General features: G+C 33.1%; 1 protein-coding gene across 1 annotated transcript in view; it reads left to right on the top strand.

Annotated features, from left to right (window-relative positions):
* pcsk1 (proprotein convertase subtilisin/kexin type 1) overlaps nucleotides 1-22,284 on the top strand; it is a 59,138-nt gene extending 36,854 nt beyond the window's left edge. Inside the window, exons 6-14 of the mRNA XM_039759382.1 lie at nucleotides 3,715-3,803; nucleotides 8,814-8,986; nucleotides 9,572-9,784; nucleotides 11,633-11,733; nucleotides 13,041-13,274; nucleotides 16,337-16,494; nucleotides 18,192-18,325; nucleotides 18,756-18,917; nucleotides 20,217-22,284. Coding sequence (XP_039615316.1) covers nucleotides 3,715-3,803; nucleotides 8,814-8,986; nucleotides 9,572-9,784; nucleotides 11,633-11,733; nucleotides 13,041-13,274; nucleotides 16,337-16,494; nucleotides 18,192-18,325; nucleotides 18,756-18,917; nucleotides 20,217-20,564 — 1,612 coding nt within the window. The 3' untranslated portion in view covers nucleotides 20,565-22,284. The remainder of the gene's footprint in view (nucleotides 1-3,714; nucleotides 3,804-8,813; nucleotides 8,987-9,571; nucleotides 9,785-11,632; nucleotides 11,734-13,040; nucleotides 13,275-16,336; nucleotides 16,495-18,191; nucleotides 18,326-18,755; nucleotides 18,918-20,216) is intronic.
* Nucleotides 22,285-22,891: the final 607 nt, after the last annotated feature.

Genomic DNA, 22,891 nt, shown 5'->3' with positions numbered 1-22,891 from the left:
TCAGTTTAAAAAGGTTTAACTTTCTTCTTAATAAAAATTTTAAGGCAGTACTTCGCCGCTGTGAAGCGCAAGTATTTTGCTAGTCAATAATAATGGTTGTCCTCCATATCTTATAACAGATTCACAATGACAGAGTCACTTACAAATGTCAAGATGTACAGTGTCTTTATCTGAACTGGTGCAGTGTTTTTGTACAAAATTAACAGAAGACGAGTCAGACAGCAGCCTTGAGGTGATCCAGTGGATAAAGTCATGCTTTCAGAGAAACAGTTGTTAACACTTACTTGCTTGCTGTTAAGTTGAAAAGTCCAGAATCCATATCTTAAGCTGGAGTCCAAACAGAATTTATCAGTCAGTTTGTCAACTAAAATGTGAGGCTGGATTATACAGTATGCAAATAAATACTGTATAAACAGCACTCTTGCATGTTTTAGTTCCTTTCAAGTGATAACACAGCTTATTCAGAAGTGTCGCTCCACTCCATTCTTTGGTCTGTATGCAAATTGGTAAGGGTCAGATAGGTAAGTTTTGTTTAGTAGGACTCTACTAATCAACTTCTTGGAGGATTTCATGGTATGAAAAGTTCAATGGCCTGAAATAATTTAAGACTTTTGGTTGTGTTATTTTGGCTATTGGAATAACATTTGTCTTTTCCCAGAATTTGAGCACCTGTTGTAAATCCAGAGTCATCTCACATATAGAGTGCAATATTGGACAGAGTTGTTCTGCACAGGAATAAAGCAGTCATCCACTTAATCTGCAGGGAATGAACTTTTTGATTTTAGTTTGTTGAAGGAACTTTCTTACATCATTTTGATCAAAAAAAGTTTGACTTCTTTCTCCAGTCATGAGTTTGGTTTTTTGACGAATAATTTCTGAAGCAATTCACAATGAACCTAGGTTATCGGTCTGCAGTTCATTCTCAATCTTGTTCTTATACTTTGGCTTTATCCACTTAATTTCATACTTCACCTCCTTCTGTTCAGTTATATACAGTATACTGTATATTTTTTATGGATTTTTGGTCAGCATTCAGTTTTTATGTTTTCTTCTATGGTATTATTTTCAGTGAAGAGAGGATGAATTGATGGATAGATGAATGAATGGATGGACAATATTATTTTTGTAAAAATCTTTCTTAGCCTGTTAATGGAAAAATACTATGTGAGAGTATGTTTAATTGAATATTAAATAATATTAATAAAGTTACATTTTTTTGAATTTTAAATTTGGTGAATAAATAAGGTATACATCTATTATATAGTATGGTAGGGTGTAAACTTAATCTTAATTAATCTTAATCTTAATTCCACAAAGACCACAGTAAACAAAGCTGTCTCGGACTGCAACATCTGATTTAGAATTTGAGCTTTTTTGTGAATGCCATCCTCTAGGAGTGCAAGTTTTCTTGCTTCCCTCTGTATCAACTACTCAGTGGCCTTGTAATCCTCTTTTTGTTTCTTTGTGAAGATTTGTAATCCCACTCTCACAGTTGTGAAAGAGCAGTGTTTCTTATCTGCAGCTTTTCTGCAGCTTCACCATCCTTCAGTGTTAGACCAATGCAATTAACTCAAAGACTGTGAGTTTTTCTGCAGCATTTGACTGTAGACACATTACACTAAAATTATGTCCTTTCTGGTGATTTATTAGTGCAATTCCTTTATAAACAAAACGCATTTTACTTTAAGAAGGCAGCATAACAATAAGTTGCTGAGTAAATTTACAAAGTATATTCTTTTTTTTTGATTTCCTGAGGCTTTCATCATTATTCTTTTCAATGTAATGCACAACATATATTTAAGTTTAAGGAGGAATCATCAAAATAAAGAACTGAATTTCTTTTAAAGAGAAATGTCATTTACAATTGCTCCTGGCTTCTACCTTCATCTGCTCAGATAACCATTTTAGACTTTGAGGACAGCAACATACTGTGTGATAACAATTAGTTACATATTTCTGGCAAGGTTACATTTGCGAAGGCTTTGTATAATTGCTGGAAAGCAAATGATCTGAAATACACATCTTTTTCTGATTCAGTTTTTGTGTGTTTGAATATTAAACAGCCCTTGTCTCTAAGTTGGTATTTTTAATAGTCTGTGATAACATTGTGCCTTTAGATTTCAAATTTATTTTTGTTTAATTATAACAATATACTGAATTATTACTGAATTATTGGCAAGTGGCGCAGTGGGTAGCACTGCTGCCTCGCAGTTAGGGAACCCGGGTTCGCTTCCCTGGTCCTCCCTGCATGGAGTTTGCATGTTCCCCCCGTGTCTGCGTGGGTTTCCTCCCACAGTCCCAAGACATGCAGGTTATGTGCATTCGTGATTCTAAATTGTCCCTAGTGTGTGCTAGGTGTGTGTGTGCGCCCTTCCCAGGGTTTGTTTCCTGCCTTGTGCCCTTGTGTTGGCTGGGATTGGCTCCAGCAGACCCCCGTGACCCTTGTAGTTAGGATATAGCAGGTTGGGTAATGGATGGATGGATGAATTATTGGCCACTACTAGTTGTTGTAAACTGTTGTAAACTGTCATATGGACACCGATCATACAAAAATATGCATAAATACGATGTCTTTCTAAATGTTACTATCAAGTCTTAAAAGGACACTTGGCAAGGCTTTAAAAGTCACTCTTCACAGAAACAGATCTGGTTCCTTTAGTGTAGTTCCATTGTGTCTTTTGTATGATCTTATTTTCTTATGCTTACTACTTCTTATTAGATCCTAAGCCCTCTTCCTACAACAGTCAATTAGTCAGCAAGGTATGTTATTTAATATCTGACATACCATATGTTAATAATTGGAATGTCCAAATTGAGATAATTCTTACAGAAATGCAGTATATACTGTATTTCATTTAACTATTTTTAAGAGATAGTGTCCTGAATTTTGACTTACATATCCTGTTTCAGCTAACACATTCAGTATTTTAGAATATAACATTTTCTATATTTCCTGCTTACAAAAATAATGTTATCATCTTGACAGTAGTCAGTCACTACTTGCACAAAGAGAATGTGCAAAGATCATACAGACCCTGGTGCTATGAGGCAGGAGTGAATAACTCTGCACTACCACACTGCCTAAGCTCATCTCTACAAAATCTACTAAACTTTAACCTGATTAAAACTAAATGTGTGCCTGTAGTGTCTGTTCATTTCTTATCACCGATTGCACAGTATGCACACACTTGACCTATTTCTTACTGCCTGTCATTAGAGTACCAAAACATAAACATGAAATGAATGTACAACAAAACTGCCAGTAGCAGGCAATATCTTTGTGAAATATCTCAAATTTAATTATTGCAAAATAATACAATTTTTTTGAGTGGCAAGAATGGTTCAGCATTAGGGGTGCATCAGGAGAAAAGTCTCCACACATATCACAGACAAGTGAACAATATATGTATTCTTAAGAAAAACAGTACCAAGAATCTGATATACTTTTTTGTATGTAAGACATTTTTGCTAATTTCAAACCCTTTGCATCCTTACTGTTTTATTTGGCAGATTAATCTACAGCATATCAAGGTTGTAAAGAAAAAAAACTTGAGTTAAAAATACTAAATGTATTCTGTAAGGTCTCTCAAAAAATGATTTGTGTTTTTATGAGAATAATAGTGTATAATACATTTATTCTTTTTTATTTTCCTGGATAGATTTTTCATAATCCAATATTTAACAATTTTATGTTGTTTTGTTTTATTTCCTTAGGCATGGCACTAGGTGTGCTGGTGAAATTGCCATGCAAGCAAACAATAACAAATGTGGAGTTGGAGTGGCTTATAATTCCAAGGTTGGAGGTAATGCTTCCATTAATGCAAACTCACACTAGAAAGTTATTTCTTAGGAAACAGAAAACATTATGTTTAAAATATTATTTAAACGGTACTTTATGTATATAAAAAGTAATAATTAAAAAGTGAATATCTTTGAACATACAAAAAATATTTATTTAAATGTCACATTCTTTCTCTTTACAATACAAATAGTGTGCTTGTGCTTGATCAGCTCACATTTCACAATTATTTCCTAAAGGTCTGAATTCTGCAAGAAAATATTTTACCTGAATAAAACATGATTCATTGAGAATAATGGATGTAACTTTGTTTTAGTGTGTAAAGTGAAAAACATTTTTAAATTATTTCCGAAAGTCAGCTTTACAATTTCTTTTCTTTATGTTTTCTTAATATTTTCATCAGTTTTTCTTCTTTGAAAGTTGTACTTGTAATTGCAGCCACACAGCAACAGCATTACTCATAACTCTGTACCTTAGAAATACAGGTTACTAAAGAATTTACATACTGATAGAACCTATTTAGATTAGATAGATAGATAGATAGATAGATAGATAGATAGATAGATAGATAGATAGATAGATAGATAGATAGATAGATAGATAGATAGATAGATAGATATAGGGGCCCGTGGTCACCGCCAGGTGCGTCAACTTCTAGATAAGAGGCAACACGTGAAGTTTTTTTTGTCAGTTTAGTAACTCTTTAAACTGGAATTTTTACTGTTCATTCCACAATACCCTTTTGTATTTTTTAAGTTTTAAACAGCTACATATTCTTTCAAACAAAACAAAATATATTTCATATTGTTTCGGATGTAAGTATTTTGAGCACAATTAACAATTTAAATTTCAATTTTGTCAATTGGTCCTCAGCACTGCAGTGCTGCGGGGAAGAAGACCACCACCCTTAGTGCTTCCGGCAGAAGCTAATTAGAAGGCACTTGGAGCACATCCGGGTGTGTATAAAAGGGGCCACCTCCCTCCATTTGTTGGCTAGAGTTGGGAGGAAGAGAGACAGAGCTCGGGTGGAAAGGAGTGTAGGCGGACCTGAGAGAAAGGCCTGGATTTTGGGGGAGTACTAGGGTTGTGTGTGTCACTTATTTGTAAATATTAGAATGTACAATTAACGTGTGTTGGGTGAACTATCGATGTCCGCCTGTCTATATCCGGGTCATGCTCCACAATAGATAGATACTTTATTGATCTTACTTGACCCCTGGGAATTTCAATGTTATATATTATATGTTATATATTTGCAAAAGTAAAATAAATCTCTCTAAGGTACATATTCAAATGGCAGAAAACAACGTATATGCATATATAGTAAATGAAATTGAAATTTAAATTGTTAATTGTGCTCAATGTACTTACATCTGAAACAATATGAAATATATCTTGTGTTTTTTTTTTTGAAAGAATATGTAGCTGTTTAAAACTTTAAAAATACAAAAGGGTATTGTGGAATGAACAGTAAAAATTCCAGTTTAAAGAGTTACTAAACTGACAAAAAAAACTTCATGTGTTGCCTCTTATGCTCAATGTACTTATATCTGAAACAATATGAAATATATTTTGTGTTTTTTTTAAAGAATATGTAGCTGTTTAAAACTTAAAAAATACAAAAGGGTATTGTGGAATGAACAGTAAAAATTCCAGTTTAAAGAGTTACTAAACTGACAAAAAAAACTTAACCTGTTGCCTCTTATCTAGAAATTGACAATGCAAATCACTCAATGGCTGCAAAAAGAGAAAAACAGTTAACTTTGTTTTGTAGTTTCTCAGGGTGTGATTTGTCACTTGTGAATAAAAAACAGACAAGTAGTACCAGAGGAACTATGGAGTCTGTACATTTTTGCAATAAATTGCATCCTGTTTTCATCCCTGTAAATATCACAAGTGAAAAAACTGACTCCAGTGATTAAAATAATGAACAACTTTGTGTTCCACTTTATCCATCATTTAACATTACCAGTTTGCTCTTTATCAGAGTACAATGAATCTACTTATGTAGTCTGGATATTAATGTCTCCCATTAGTTGTGCTGATTGTTTCATAAGACTGGCCAGAATAGTGCAACCATCAAAGAAAGTCAATTTGTCGACAGTGGTTACATTCAGCTGTTCATGGGTCATTAGGTACAATAAGCAGAACACCTTCTTTAAGCAGAGAGCAGTCAAAAGTGACAAGAGATAATGGTGTATGAGAAGGGAGAATAATATGAATACAGAAGCCACAATGAAACAAGGATACTAATGACAATGAAGTGAAGGAAAAAGTATCATGCTCTTTTCATTTTAGTAACAAAAATGATTCTGAACAGACCATATAACCATTAAATTAAGTATCTGTTTATGCTAAATATACTGTATGTTAGTATTGCTTTATTATCATCATATGTTTTCAATCATAAAAGTAATGCTTCATAAGTTCTTAATATGAAAATACCTTTATTTTGGCTACAGTACACTCTTACATACATTACAGCAAAATATACTTAAGGATCTTAAAGGGACATAACTGGAGAAGTTTGATGTATACATAAACTGAAGTTGTCTATCATTTATAAAATAGTTAAATAATTCACAGAAATATATTTATGATTTGACTGATTTTTAAATAAGTTAATACTGGCATGTAGCTGTGACACCTCAACACCACACTAGTTTGAATGGAACAATGTGAGGTTTTCCACAATGTCTGGACTGCCAATCCTACCACCAACATCCAAATTTTCCCTTCTGAGTTGGAGGACCTGCTTGCAAGTTAACATCATACATATGCCCAATGGAGTGGAATCACTTCTGCCATTTACGGGATTCGAACCTGCAACCCCCTGATTGCCAGCACAGATCACCAGCTTTAGGGCAACCACATTGATTTAATAATTTACAAAATAAATGATGAAATCTAAATTAGGCAATTTTCCAAATTATTGTGTCTTTCTGACTTTCTAGTGAAACTCACTTTCAGCAGAATTTATAGAAAAAGTAGATGATGGTTTTAAAGTATATTCGTTTGTAATTGTTTAAATTATTTGCATTTTTCTCCTCACCCTTGATGGTATTTACTGGCATTCAGTGTAAATCCTTAGGTGTTTGCCTTTATTTTGTCCATGCGCAGGACTTTTCAAAGGACATGGTCTTCTCCAAGGGAGCCTGTTCCTAGAATATGAGTGAGGCTTATTTTATCTTGGAGCTGTTTATGCATTTTGAAAGCAGATCAAACTATCCAAGAGTTCCCAGTACTGCCAAAATCAATCATGTCATACCCATATCAGGAGATAACTATTGGTTTTGCTGTATTGATGTGTATTCTTTTGCTTCTTGCAAGGGGCTAACAAAAAGAATGTGACTGATATGCGAGTAACACATTCTGATTATGAAGTATACATTTTGGTTAAGAATGTCTCTCTTAATGGTAATGAATGCTGAGCACAGTAATTTAAACTACTATTATAATACTCTATTTTTGAGTCAAGAAATATCTGCTTTTGGGTAAAGGAAAATGCATGTTGCTAATAGTTATCTGGTTTTGTGATCTGTTCCAATCAATTACCCCAAAACTGTACTGCGGCACTGACATTGCCAGGCTATTGATTGCTTATTTATAATCGAGTTACGGAAGGGCTGCCTCAGCATGAATCTACAATGGAAAAATAAGGGTTAAAGGTTATTAGCCCAGTAAAAAGGAAAGAAGGTAAAAGACACAACTTTTTGGCTGACAGCTGATAAAAGTAAACATTACATTATACATTGTATATTTTACTTTATTTTCTTTTTATTATGGAAATAATCATTAACCCCATTCCCTACATATATATGTTTAATAAAAAGAAAAATAAAAGAAATATATTGTAAATAAACAGTCTCTGCCATGTCTCTGCAGTTGCTTTTTCTCTGGCTACAAGATTAAACATCACTTACTGTTAAGTGGCTGTGATCTATGGGACCTCTCCCAAAGGGGTGGAATCTCCATGTAATGCATTATCTTGACTTTGTCCTTAAGAGCTGCAGATGTAAAAGAAGAGGCAGTTAGTGACTACACCCTCTCTTATCATGGGGAAGAATAACTTACCTTGCAGGAGCTGGGCATATGAACCCTAAATGCACATGCGTAACAATATATCTTTGCCTTTGCTTTCTAGTTACTGACAAAATGCTGGTATAGTTTGTTGGAAATTAAAGATGTCTAAATTTTGTAAATTGTTGGACGGAAGATGACTAGATCATCGTTCATTGGGTACTTTGGGTCCTTGCCTTTTAAGAGTAGGAACATTACACCAGTAGTAAACCAGTTGCATGATTGTTAGTCAATCCTGTAAAAGCACCTGCTAGGTCTTCACACAAAGTATCAACTTTAAAAAGTTGTGGAGCTCTTTGGTGATTGTTTTGATGTTCTGTAACTTTTAGATAATCCTTTCAGATTTCAGGTGTTTTTTATGGAATCTAAAGCTTCTTGGTCAATCAAAGAAGCCTTGGTGTTATAAGACCTGCCTTCTCCAAGTCATCTGGTGACTTGGAATGGTGTTTTCTGGTTCTGTGTCATTCGAGTCCTATCCAAGGACTTGAGAATCTCAGAGGTATTCGTGCAAGACATGTGCTGTCACCAGCAGAGTTGCCTTCTGTATCTGACTTGTCTAGCCCAAGGATCCACAGGTATTTTTCCTTGTCTCTGGGAATTGTGCACTCGTCTGCTATAGTCATTGGTACTACCATGGCTGTCTTCCTGTTTTTTCTCTTAAACCTTAAGGTCCTGGTATTTCACAGCCTTCTCCAGTTCCTTCAGTTAAATATGCTCTTCCATAATTTTGCCACATCCACTAATATTTCAGTAGAATTTTTACCAGTTTGTATCTTTATAATTATGTTTTTCTTATGGTATGGTATTATAAATTTTTTGAACACTTTGAGTTGCATATAATGTATATAAACAAATGTATCTGTTTCTGCAAATACAAAAAAAGTGTGCAAAGGTTCTATTTTTTGACTCACCAAATTCATTGTTTGTCTTTAAGGAATCAGAATGTTAGATGGTATTGTGACAGATGCCATTGAGGCGAGTTCAATTGGGTTTAATCCAGAACACGTCGATATTTACAGTGCCAGCTGGGGTCCAAATGATGATGGAAAAACTGTTGAGGGACCAGGAAGACTGGCACAGAAAGCATTTGAATATGGCATACAAAAGGTTAGTGTAAAAAAGGATGAAATACTACAATTGTTTTAATCAAAAATTAGCGTGTTCAACTTCTTTTACAAATGTGCAAAGGAACTTTAAAATCTTGTTATTGTCATTTTTGTAACTTAGATTAAAATAATATTGCACTGGAAGTTGAGTAATTTATATTGTATTCTGTATTATACTGTAAATATTGTTATCTATTAATTTTCTTTTTGATTCACTGTACCTGACTGAGGACGAACCAGATGGGCACATGATCAAATTCCATTCATTAAATCTACCTATCCTAATCAGGCAATATCCATTGAAAGGAAAACACAGGGTGTTTCCTGTCTCATTAATGTTTCACTGTTCATAATGAGCAGAACCTGTGTGCAAAGTAGCTTCCCATTAAAGGCTGAGATCATTGGATGGTTTCGTTCTGTAGTGTTAATGAACAACTCCCATTGAAAAGTTCTTGTCCAGCATGTATTATTTGAAGGCCAAAGCTAATTTTTTTCATTTTAATAAAAAGAGGTAACACTCATATTTCTAATAAGTCATATCTCTTTACGCATGTGCTTGGTTTTTTTTTTCTTTATTCCAAAATAGGGCCGTGGAGGTAAAGGTTCCATCTTTGTGTGGGCCTCAGGAAATGGTGGTCGTCAAGGTGACAACTGTGACTGTGATGGATACACAGACAGCATCTATACCATTTCAATTAGCAGTGCTTCTCAGCAGGGTCTCTCCCCCTGGTATGCAGAGAAGTGCTCATCCACACTGGCCACGGCATATAGCAGCGGAGACTACAGTGACCAGAGAATTGTGAGTTGAACTGTCATGTTGTGTTTTTTTTTCTGTAACATTTTAATTACTGTAATGTCATTCTGTTAGTACATTCCAAAAGCAAGTTTTATGAAAATGTACAATGCATTATAGGTTGAGGTTATTGGATAAATAATTTCACAAGATGAGAAAGCAAAATGATTGACTTACACAGCATATAATCAAATCAGTTGAATTTATATCTTTTGGTTCCTCATTAAAATGTAAAGAGTTTTATGATATGTAATATTTAATAAAATGTTGTCCCTTAATTACTGCAACAAAGAAAAGGGCTCAGCATTATCAGTAATGGACACTAAAGATATACAGTAACTAGGAACTTAAAACCAACTTTATGTAAGTGCACTCTGGGTCTTCCTCCTGGACCAAGATAGGTCATTTGGACACACTGATTTGGCACTTCTGAGTAAGTGTGAAGTTTTATATGAGCGAGTGTAATATTCAGGGTCAGTTCCCACCTTGCTCCCACTGCTCTATTATAGGTACCAGCTCACTATGACCCTAAACTGGGAAAGTGAGCTATAAGAATGATCTATGTATAGTTTTATAGTAAGTGTTTTGTGGGGGAAATAGTATTCATTAAATTAGAGTGATTGGTGAAGTGCAAAAGAGTTGTTAGAGGCAAATGTGTTACCATGACATACTGCAGAAATTATTCATCAGGTACTATTTTGCTCAGCTCCATAATTAATAGAATTTAATCTCTCCACTTTACCAATAATGCATTCTGTTTCTGACAGTGTCTGGACATTGTTTGTATGGAGTTTGCACATTTCCTCTTTGTCTGCATGAGTCTTCGTTTAGATACCTAATTGTTCCTCCCACATCCTCAGTAACGTGCAGGTTACATTAACTGCAGATTTCATAATGGCCACTGTGGGTATGTGTTTTGGCCCTGAGTTATCCAGCGCTGCTTCTTGCCTTTAACCCAATGCTTCTGGCATAGTATCTGGCCTTCCATGACCCTGAATTGGATTAAGTGGGTTTTAGAATACTATGTTATTTTTTCTATAATTACATGTAAAATATGTGCCATAATCACTTCCCTTGATAAATTTGTTATTTAGTTTTTGTTTAATTTCTACAATGTTAAAAAATGCTAAAGTTTAAATACAGTTATGTTTTTCCCCTTTTTGGGAGACTGTACTGCTCTGTGTGAGTCTACCCATTTATCCATTTCCTTAATCCAATAATAATAAGAAAATCAAAGCCAGTATTAGTGCCTTATTAAAATTTCTTACAAAAGATACCTTATTGGAAAAAATGCAATGGGCGGCACAGTGGTAGCGCTGCTGCCTAGCAGTTAGGAGACCCGGGTTCACTTCCCAGGTCCTCCCTGCATGGAGTTTGCATGTTCTCCTCGTGTCTGCATGGGTTTCCTCCCACAGTCCACAGGTTAGGTGCATTGGCGATTCTAAATTGTCCATAGTGTGTGCTTGTGTGTGTGTGTGTGTGTGTGTGTGCGCGCCCTGCCTGGGGTTTGTTACCTGCCTTGCGCCCTGTGTTGGCTGGGATTGGATCCAGCAGACCCCCGTGACCCTGTTAGGATATAGTGGGTTGGATAATGGATGGATGGATGGAAAAAATGCACTTCAGGATAAGTACAGAAATGCTATTCTGTTAAACTGAGATTGATTTTTACAGTTTCAATTTAGGCATTAAATCTGTCCTTTAAGCAATCAAATCATTTTTCCCCCTTGAGTAGACTGCTGTATACACTGTATCAAAGCTTGAAACAAAAATATTTTGAGTGCTGGACTTTTCAATGAATATCACTGTAAAATAGCACTTTAAAGTAATAATATCTCTTGCATTTTCTGATTTTAGACAAGTGCTGACCTTCATAATGAGTGTACTGAGACCCACACTGGAACTTCTGCTTCTGCACCATTAGCTGCTGGCATATTTGCCCTGGCTCTGGAAGCAAAGTAAGGCAAAAAGTCTCCCAATTGTTCAGTAACTACTACTTTATAATTACTTATTTATTTATATTGCTGCACAAACATCACCAGCAAGGACTACAGATATTTGACTTCTTACATTCAGTAAATCAAGCAAATAATCTGTTCACCGCATGATGATTAGCCATGTTTTTTTTTTTTTGTTTGTTTTTTTTTGTATTTGTAGACTATTGAGATTTTAAAAAACAGTTAGTTCTCAGAAAGGATCTACATGTTAGAAAGACTGAAATTTTTAAATTAGTAAACATATGAGTGTAGGCATGTGCAGCCTATTCTGGGTTGATTTGTGCCTTGATCCCACCATTTGCCAGGACAGGCTCTGGCATACTGTGATTCTGATCAGTATTAACTGGATTGAGAATGTATGTATGTACAGTGTAGGTGTGGATGAAACAGTTTAGTAATAGATTATATCACATTATATACAATGCTATGTTTAATGTTTCCCTTTTGTTGTTCTCATTTATTAGCTTAGCATGTCCCTCACTATTTCTCCCATTAATTAACATATTAGGAAGTAAAGAACAGAAGATAAAGTTCTGCGATTTAAGTTTGTTGCTATATTTTGTGGAACAGCTGGATTGAACCCCACTGAGAATATTTTCTAATTTCAGAAAGTATAACAAATTCCTAAGCCATTATGAAGCAGAGGTTGATATACAGGATTTTCCAGATTAGCAGAGTTAACTAGCATATAAGATCTTCTTCAATTGTTAATTTAAGAAGTAAAAGAATAATTTAGTAATTAAATCACAGTGAAAAGATATTTGATAACCCTTCTTTTAGTCAGAATTTAGTATAGCTGCCACTCCACCATTTTAGTTTCCTTTACACACCACAGTGGTGAAAAGAAAATTGTATAGCAATATAGAAAATAAGACAGAATTATTTCAGAAAACAAAAGTCAGTATGCTTATCCTTAAATCTCCACTCAAACAATTTACATTTAGGTATTGTACATAAAACATTAAAATGGGTTTAGGTTAACCCTAAATCATATTGTAAAATATTTTAATAATAAGGTTGCAACAATTTTTCTTAGTAAAATTTTTATTTAGAACAATTTAAAAAATAGCAGCATAATGGTATAGCAAAAATGTGCCAGTTAGGTGAATTTATGGTACTAAATTATCTTGCTTACTTGAATGAGTGTGAAATCATATAATATAAGAGTATCGTCTGTGATGGACTGGCTGCCTAGTTGTAGTGTGCTTCTTTGTAATTAGTGTTCTTTTTAAATTATTAATATATTTTTTTAATTTTTCATTTGCTAGCCCAAACATTACTTGGAGGGACTTGCAACATTTAGTGGTCTGGACATCAGAATATGACCCACTGGCTAACAATCCAGGCTGGAAGAAGAATGGAGCTGGCTTGATGGTGAACAGCAGATTTGGGTTTGGCTTACTCAATGCTAAAGCACTTATTGATTTGGTTGACCCTAAAATATGGAAACATGTGCCTGAGAAGAAGCAGTGCATTGTCAAAGATGATACATTCAGTCCCAGGTAAGTGTATCTTATTTATTTAGACTGGATATTTAATTATTGCCACAATGGCGGAAAAAATAATTATATTTGAGCATTATGTAAAAAAAATCAGTTCATACTGCTACGAACCACAGGAAGGCTACATTTCAATAACTTTATTACATAGTTTACTTCATTCTATTTCTGCTGCTGTGGGTTTTCAAACTAGGGAGAGTTGGTAGACACCTTGCAATTTTTCTGTTAATGCTGGCATAAAAACTTTGTGCAACTAGTCAGGTTTGCTACAAAGAAATGATACTGAGTTTAGGAAGAACTCAAGGATGAAGTCTAAACTTGGTTTTTAGAAGTGGTCTCTACCCTTCCTCATACTTTCTTTAAAAATAAGTCTAGGCCGCACTCATTAAATGATCCCACAGGTTTTTGCCTGGGACAGTGTCAGCAATATTGTGTTGTTACCTGTGTCAGTGAACCAGTTGATCATTTTGTGTTGTGTACTGATCTATTGTTTTTATATTATAACCAACCAGAAACATAGATTATTACAAAACATTATACTAAGAACTTTATGTGAAAAAAATGAATAAGTATTACTTCGTCACAATATAAAAATATGCTAAGCTAAAGTAGTTTTAAAAATGAACTTATTTTATAACTTATATATTCATATTTATATTTAATAAGTATTTTTGTAGAAGCTGGTTATGCCGCCTATTTTAACTTGAACCAGTAGCTAAAAAAACAGTTTCAGCTGGTATTGGTATAGAAGGCAAATGCAAGTAGCACCTAACCTTATGCATGTCATGTACTTGTACATTTTGTTATTTCATGTATAGAATGTCCGTTTATTCAAATTTTAATGACATTATTGTCTCAGAAGTGCAGATGTCATTTTGCTTAAAAGTTTTTCCATAATGGATTTAAAAGGAAGAAAGAACCCTTAAATTGTTACTTCTGGTAAACAAATGTTACACTCTAAAGATGTTTTCCTTCATACTACAGGCAGCCATTTGCTGTGCTATGTGAGTCAGGGGTTTGAGCTGCTGATGTCATATGTGTGTGTCACAACATAATGTAGGCATCCCTTTCAAATTGCAGTCAATAGACTTCTTGATTTTTGTGTTAATATGTTTGGTTTGTTTTGATAAATCTTGAACATTCCTATTGTATAACAATTTTAGATCTGACCAGATTTTCAAATTTACTGTTATTGTGTTATGAAAGTTTCTTTGCTATATACCATTTTCTAATATTTATTAATCTAAATGTTTTAATATGAATCGAACAATTGATTTATTTTATTCATAAACCTTACCAATAAATAAATAATATTCAACATAAAAGAATTATAAGTACATTAATGCAATCTACAGTATGTTGTCTGTTTAGTAGGAATGAATGTTTTCTGCTTTAGCTGTTTACTGTGAAGGGTAATCACTTTTAACCTTTTTAATCTATCAAAGAAATAATTACAGTGTCATAGTGCCTATTGAATTTCACATATTACAATTATTATAAAGGATGTTGAGTTTGTAAACATGCTGTATTTTGTGGTGAGACAGAGGTTAGAAAAATTAGAAAGTGAAATAGGAACAGGGATTTAGCCAGTTATGCTTTTCCAGATTAAGAGCAGAAATAGTCAGTGTTGAATTAATCTTCAAATCGTATGTGTTACAGGGCAGAAATAGTCAATGTTGAATTAATCTCCAAATCATATGTGTTACAGGGCAGAAATAGTCAATGTTGAATTAATCTCCAAATCATATGTGTTACAGGTCATCAGTAGTTCCCTTAATGATATGTAAAATATGAATAATCCATTGCTACTGTAAGTGATGCCACTCGTATTGTTTTGTTTCTCTATCAAAAAATGGCCTAAAGCCTCTCAACTACCCTAGATGTTCCCTTTTGCTTACTAAAGTTATTATAATTATTTTTTTCAAAGTTGGATCTTTGATTTCAGATTGACTCATTTTTAAGATAAAGGGTAATTATTAACATTTTAGGGATGTATTATCTTGTATTATTGTAGACATTGGAGAATTATGTACTGTAACTCTCTTGGGATGGCACAGGGTCTCAGTGGTTAACATTACTACCTTACAACTCCAAGGTCTGCAAGGTCTGTAAGGCACAGGCATCATTTCTGCTGAGTTTACATGTCCTTTTTTTTCTCCTTTCCCAAAGACATGAATGTTAGATTAATTGGCAAATCTAAACTGGCAGAGTAAAAGTGAGCATATGTAAGTGTGCTTATTATGCTGAGATGGGCACTGGGTGCCTACAGCCCTAAACTGGATAAACATTTTAGGTGCTTAAAGTAGAGTTTTAACCATTCTGAAAAATGTCAACTTTTAAAGGCAAAGTTGTATAGTTATACTTTTTTTTTGGCTGATGTCTTTATCCAAGGCAACATACAACATTTGCGATATGATTGGTTGCATTTCTTTTGTTTTTCCAATTGGAGTACATGCAAGTGAAGTGACTTACTTATGGTTGCACAGTGTCAACAGCAGGATTTGAACCCACAGAAGAATTTAAGTCCAAAGCCTTAACCACTACACCACACTGCCTATTAACATATCTAAAACAACAGTACTAAATGCACATGTGAATGATGACAGGAAGCTTACAGATTATTTTGCTGATGGAGAAAATTCCTAGTACAAACCACAGTTTTCCACTCCATAAAAAAGAAACTGATGTAGTATGTAAGAAGTTAAGCATATCTTCGTTCCAAACACTATTTTAAAAATAAAATACCGTAGGGAATGTTTAATTGATTAGCTTGGGTAACATATTAATAAAAAAAATGCTGAATGACTTGAGAGTTATGGGTTGATATTTTATTTCCGTACAGTGTTTAACCATGCTGTATAAAATGTCATTATTACGTCTTTGGACCAAATGTAAAACATAGTGAAAAACTAAATAAACCGACTGAAAAATATTTATTTCTGACATCAACGGAAATTTATTGGTCTAAGGAAATTTTTAATTTTGGGTGTACTTTTCTTTTAATGACAATTCCTTTCAATTCTTCTGAAGCACTGTACTTTTGATCCACTTGTTTATTTACTTAGGTCCTTGAAAGCTGATGGTGAAATTATTATTGAAATACCTACAAAAGCCTGCGCTGGGCAGGAAAATACCATTGTTGCCCTAGAACATGTACAATTGGAGGCAAGCATTGAATATACTCGCAGAGGTGACCTCCACATCACTTTAACATCCCCTTCAGGTAAGTTAATTGTTGTACTATGCAAAGCTTCTGGATGTTTTCCTTTAAATGAGTTTCACTTAATTATATTGTCTTAGTAAAATTTTGAATAAAAAAAAGTAATAATTTTGGTAAAAAAATAATTTAGATCAAAGTTAGAAAGGTCCCAGAACTAGAATAATGCAACTTATTCCTTTACTAAGTTATTTTTAACTAATCTGTCTGATACAAATTATTGATAACAGATGTATTGACTAATTGCATAAGCCTGACATTTAAATTATTAATTGAAATAATCCATCTGATAAAAAGTAATTAACAGGTTTAGCATTGGCTCAATGTGTATGCTAGGACATTTTAGCGTAGTACTTTTAATGAGGATTACTGTAGGCATTAAAAAATTTAAAAACTTTTTATTTGTACTGAAAGTGTGAGAAAATAAAGTAAGAGAAGCGTTGAGTCAACTTAAAACAGTACTTCTGCAAATGGAAGATGTGTAAAAAAATCACATTGAAAAAGTTAAAGGAAGGGTACTTATGCAACATTTTGGCAGTTCATTCTTAATCAGATACATTATGTTATGTTTTGATATCATTTACCAGTTACACAGTACAGTATTAAGTAACCAAACTTCAATAATAAATGGCAATACCCATACATTTAAAAGTACATAAAATTTTGTATACTTTAAAAGTAAATCATAAAAAGTCTCATATAAAAAAGAAAGAAAAACCTCAAAAAGAAAGAATCATTCACAAAAATGGTAAATTCTAACAATATAATAAAATAGAAAGTGAAACTGTAGGACAAGTAGAATTAAAACTTAAATACAATATGTCCAGTTCTTACTTCTGCTTACTTCTGCTCAACCCCTGAGGTTTTCTATCTCTTTGTCATCAACTGCTTAGCACAGCATCTTGCCTAGATGAAAGTAGGATGTTCACCACCATCTAAGCAGTTGAGTTGCACCACTAGATGTACTGAAGTCACACAGTTCATTGCAAGGATTTATTTAATTCCCAACTAGTAACTATTAATTAATATTTCTTACCACACATTATAATTAGTGCTTTGCATTATGATTGTATGCAGTCACTATTAAGTAAGTTATTTCAAATAATAAAGTAGTTAAAAAGCACACAAACTTTAAACAATACACTTTTGCTTAATTGCTTGGATGATGTTTGAAAACTCACAAGTCTTAATCAGATTCTTGAACATGAATGCAGTTACACCAGCTGTCAAATAAACTTTATATCTAACACCTAACAGTACTCACCAGGTTATCCTGGGATTATGTCTTATTTGCATACAGTGAATTACATATAGCAGCTGTACTAGAAAGTACTAGATCAAGCAATGAATTTTAAAATGCACCATTTTTCTGGATAATGCTGGATTCCTTGTTAACATTTATATGAAGAGCTGAATTTATTTCATTTGTTGTGTTTCTCAGCCTAAATTATGCATATTTAAGATGCAAATATAATGCAGAATGCAAAAGGTTTTCTCTGGTGTCTGATATTTCTTAATACATTTGCATTTATCTTCATGGAGTATGCATTTTTCTGATCAATTTTGACCAAAATGTGCATTATTAGATAATCAATCTGTACAATAAATTAATAATAGAAATAATTATTTTATGGTTGAAATATACAAATTTGAAAGCAAAATGTGAACTAAAAAAATGTTTTCCACCTTATTTCTATTTATAGGGACAAGTACAGTTCTTCTAGCAGAGAGAGAAAGGGACATATCTTCTAATGGCTTCAAAAACTGGGATTTCATGTCAGTTCATACTTGGGGGGAGAATCCTGCAGGCACTTGGACTTTAAAAATAAATGATGTTGTAAGTAATGACAAGGACCTCGATATCCAGACACATGTAAAATATATATAGAAGATGTTTTATTCAGACAATACTATTTTTTCAAACAGGAAAAATGCAACTACTGTACTTGTCTTTAAGTCAGAAAAGGAGAGTAGACAGGTTTATAATAAATACTACCTGAGTAACATGCATCCCATCAGCTTGTGAGGGTCTGATTATCTATCAGTTTCATTCACAGGAAAAGTAGCTAGACATTAGCACTGTAGGACTATTACTTGCAAATATCAGCAATAGTATTTCTATTCTTTTTAAAAAAAGGAGGTTCCGTGCCTTAAATAAGCCATAGAGATATATTTTTGTTTATGATTATTATTTCTAAGAAGAGTTAATCAACGGACTACTTTATGTTTCAATGGAAAAAATCCATTGCTTTCTTTCACCTTTTTAGTCAGGGAGAATGGAGAACGAAGGGCGAATTGTAAACTGGAAGCTCATTTTACATGGAACATCTGTAAAGCCTGAACATATGAAGAAGCCCCGAGTGTACACTCCTTACAATGCAGTGCAGAATGATAGGAGAGGTGTAGAGAAAATGGATGACCCTGTAGAGGTAAGCAAAGAAAAAATGTTATATCATATTTTGCATAAAGCTCAAGGAAATTTGCAGGAAAAAATAAAACGCTAGCCAAATACATGTTTATTTATTTTTCAGAGAACTGGTTGATTTATACATAATTTTAAATCAGCTCTTAAAAAAATCTACTTATTAAGCCAGTTAAACAGTCTAACAAGCAAATCTGTATTTTTCTCATGTACATTTTGTCAGATCAGCAATAACTTTAATTAGACATATATGGCATTTATATTACTTAGTGTTTTAAGTTACAAGTTCTGCTGTTGTAGAATGGAGGATGCAGTTTAGTGCTTGTCTGAAGTGTGCATGTAAAGTAGTAGTAGTAAGCATTAACATTATTGAAAAAATAAATTGTTGCTGAGAAAGGTGAAACTACAAAAGAATATGTTTAATCTTGGAACAGTTTTTAAATATTCTTGCCTGGCCTTGTGGTTTTAGGTTTCATTTTTGAACGTAGTAGAAAACTATATTTTGTTTAAAATGGCCACAAGGAGACAAACAGAATTCTGTTCTGATATTGAATGCTGTATTGTACATTCTAACATAAATACTATAAATGTATTTCTTTAGATGTACAATGCTAACATATTAAAATGTGAATATTTTTTATATTGTCAAAAGTGCCTTACATTTTTTTTACTATATTTCTGTAAAAGGGATCTTTTTTGATGCATTAAAGCAGTTTATTTACATAAAGTCTGTTGTATTTTACTTCACTCTCAGTAACTAATGCAAAACTGATTTTTAACTTGTCCTCATAAGATAAAAAAAATAAAACATGTGTTTTGATTATTCTGTTGAAGAAAGTGTTCTTTTGTGAAATGAGTCATTTGTTAAATTTTCCTTTTTTATTTAAGAGAGTAGACCTCTGTGAAAAAAGTTAGTTTAAATATGTAACACATAGCTTGCTCATGAGCAAGCCACTTCATTTGCTTGTGCTCCAACTGGAAGAAACAAAAAGAAATGTAACTAATTGTATCTCAAATAAGTCATCATCCAAATAAATAAATGTAAATATAAACATCTTTAAATGTAATTAAATAAATAAATACAAATATAAAAATCTAAAAAGTTCTATTACAATATATAACAAGAATTCTCACATATATTCTGCAACACTTTGCAAAACTGTTTAGAAATACTTTTGCTATATATATATCTTACCCAGCCATATAGTACTTTGTATTTTATTTTTGGTAGTTAAGGTTTCATTGTTAAAATATCATTATATTAATACTGTTAGTGGTTTATAATAATCAATCTTTTTTTTTTTAGGATAATAAACTCTTAGATGAAAAATCCAAAGATAGTGATTCTAGCAACACCAAGATAGAGGAGAGGGCCCCTTCAGAAGCCTTGATGCGCCTGTTGCAGGATGCCTTTGCCAAACAGACTGTCCAGAGCCAGATGCAGAAAAGTCCATCAAACAACCCAGAGTTTCATATTCCCCATCAAAATTTCTACCAAGCTTTTGACAACTTAAACAAATATTCTCCAATTAAGGACTCTGTGGATAGTCTGTATAGTGATTATAGTGATGCATTTTATAATGCCAAACCATACAAGCACAGAGATGATAGACTTCTCCAAGCATTCTTTGACATCCTCCAAGACGACAACTGACACCTGAGAAATACTTGTTTTATTGTTGAAACCCAGACCCTCACGTTAGTCAGAAATCCATTCAGGTCTTATTTATTTAATTGAAAAATACATGTTTAAAAGTTTAGGGTTTTTTATTATTATTATTTTACTTTATGTTATTTCACCTAAAGTATATTAATGTGATCCTTTGGTGTCAGCATTCCCCAACCTGCTGTAGCTCTGTTACGTTAAATTTGAAGCTAAAATGCAAGATCCTCACTTAGTCATATACTATTGAAAACAACTGTGGCTTCCTCTTTTTTGCCTGCCTTAAAAATTAAGCTGTGTTTGCTTGCTCTGTTTTATTTTATCGGTGATTCTATATTAGTTCTTTTAATCTTAATGTACATGAAAATCTTTGATTAACCTGCCATAGATAATTACCAATTTACCCAATGTAAGTAGGCCTACTGGTGGCAATAGATAGATAGATAGATAGATAGATAGATAGATAGATAGATAGATAGATAGATAGATAGATAGATAGATAGATAGAATAACCAGTATTTAAGAGACCAGTTTACCAAAATATATATTTATCTAAATAGAAAACTGTCAATAATACAGGTTTAGTTGGTCTAGCAAGTTTATCCAACATTTGTTTGAAATCACTAAAAAAACTTTGACATGTGCAAAAGAGATGCCATATCTTAAAAAGAAATATAGGGGAAAAAATGACCAGAATTTAAATAACAAATACCAAATATCTTTTTCTGTATTTTTGCTTTACTGTCATAAAACAGTGCACAATTTTAAAAGCAGTTATTTTTGAAAGTGAAGAACATCTATTGTTTAGTGAAAGAACTACAAAGGCTGTAACTAATTTTCATCAATAAATTTCTAATGGCTCTTCTAATCCATACTTTGGAGAAAATATAAAATGACATCTCCTTAGCTTTCAAACAGTTTTACTGAAGCAAGAAACAAGTTATTTCAGTTTTTTACAAGTGTACTTCAGCACACGCTTTATCCTGTTGTATAGTATAAACCTATAAACTGCCTCAAAATGATTATTCCGTATGGTTATGCAAGACTTATGGATATACAATTTCATTTTGATCCCAATTTCAAGGCATATGTTTCTTTACTATAGTTAGGTGAATCAGGACCTTGTTATGCTGCCTTAGAATTTAATTATGTGATAAGACCATTCAGGGTGCTCTTAGAATGTAATTATAAGACAACAAGATTTAATTTTTCTATTTCAGGAACGAAGTGCAATTAGGAGATGGCGTCATTCAAACTGGTATATATAATTCTTTTGGAGCTATGCAGGTGTCCATTCAGAAAGTTCAGAACTAAACTGTGTAGATGTTTTCAAGAAAATATCTTTATTTTGCAGCTAGGCAGCTTAAGCATATTTTTTAATTGCCATCAGTAATGTACTGTGTGTTCTCCTACTGGTATTTACCGTAATCCCTGGTGTGCCATTAGCTACTTCATTTTTCAGTGCATTTGGTCTAATGGAGTAGCTAGCCCTGCTGCCATCACCAGAAATGGTGTAACTCTGTATATTTATCTGCATTCTATTTTTGTGTATGCTCTACTTGTACTAGGCACTTTGTTAATGTTGTATAAATGTATATGAAGCAAATCCTTTCTCAATATATATTGTCCTTCTGTGAAAGCTTTACAAGAGATTTTAAGTGTGAACAATGAAAACAGATTGTTTTTTACATAAAAAGAAAGTATATATTAACTTTGTAATGCAGTACTGCATTTATAGTATATTCATTAATGACAGCACTGCAGTCTCTGGGTAATTTAATAGTAAGTGTATACAAATTATTTCACTGCCTCATCATCATCTTTAAATATGGGAGAAAAAAGTTCTTCATGAAAGAAAAACCATACAAAATTTATTTTGAAATAAGGGTAAATAAATTAAATAACTGCACATAGCTAAAGATTTACTAATTAAAATGATTACAGGTAGAAGAAGAAGATGGTCATGTATTGACACACAAAGTGAGTAGAATTATTTTTCTGTGTAGAGCTCATGGGAAATAATTTTTTTAAATAAAAGAAAATTAAATCTTGGGCTGTAGGATCTTAGTTTCAAGCTAATACCTTAAAATGTTTTAATCCAGATCACGTATGCTTCACAGATTAAATCGCTAATAAAATTCTTTCCTGCATGGCACTATTTGCATATTTCTTCTGCAACAGCCCGCAATCTTCTTTCATTAGTAATTCAACAGGTGGTTTAATCTTGTTTAATGTTTCTTCCTTTAGTGGTCAAGAACACTGGAGTCACAACCACCATTACACCATGACAGACACATGTGTTCAATAATTAAAAGATC

This window comes from Polypterus senegalus, chromosome 7 (assembly GCF_016835505.1).
Source record: "Polypterus senegalus isolate Bchr_013 chromosome 7, ASM1683550v1, whole genome shotgun sequence".
Lineage (NCBI taxonomy): Eukaryota > Metazoa > Chordata > Cladistia > Polypteriformes > Polypteridae > Polypterus > Polypterus senegalus.
The sequence above is the reverse complement of the archived record's forward strand: the minus strand, read 5'-3'. Positions and strand labels throughout refer to the sequence as shown.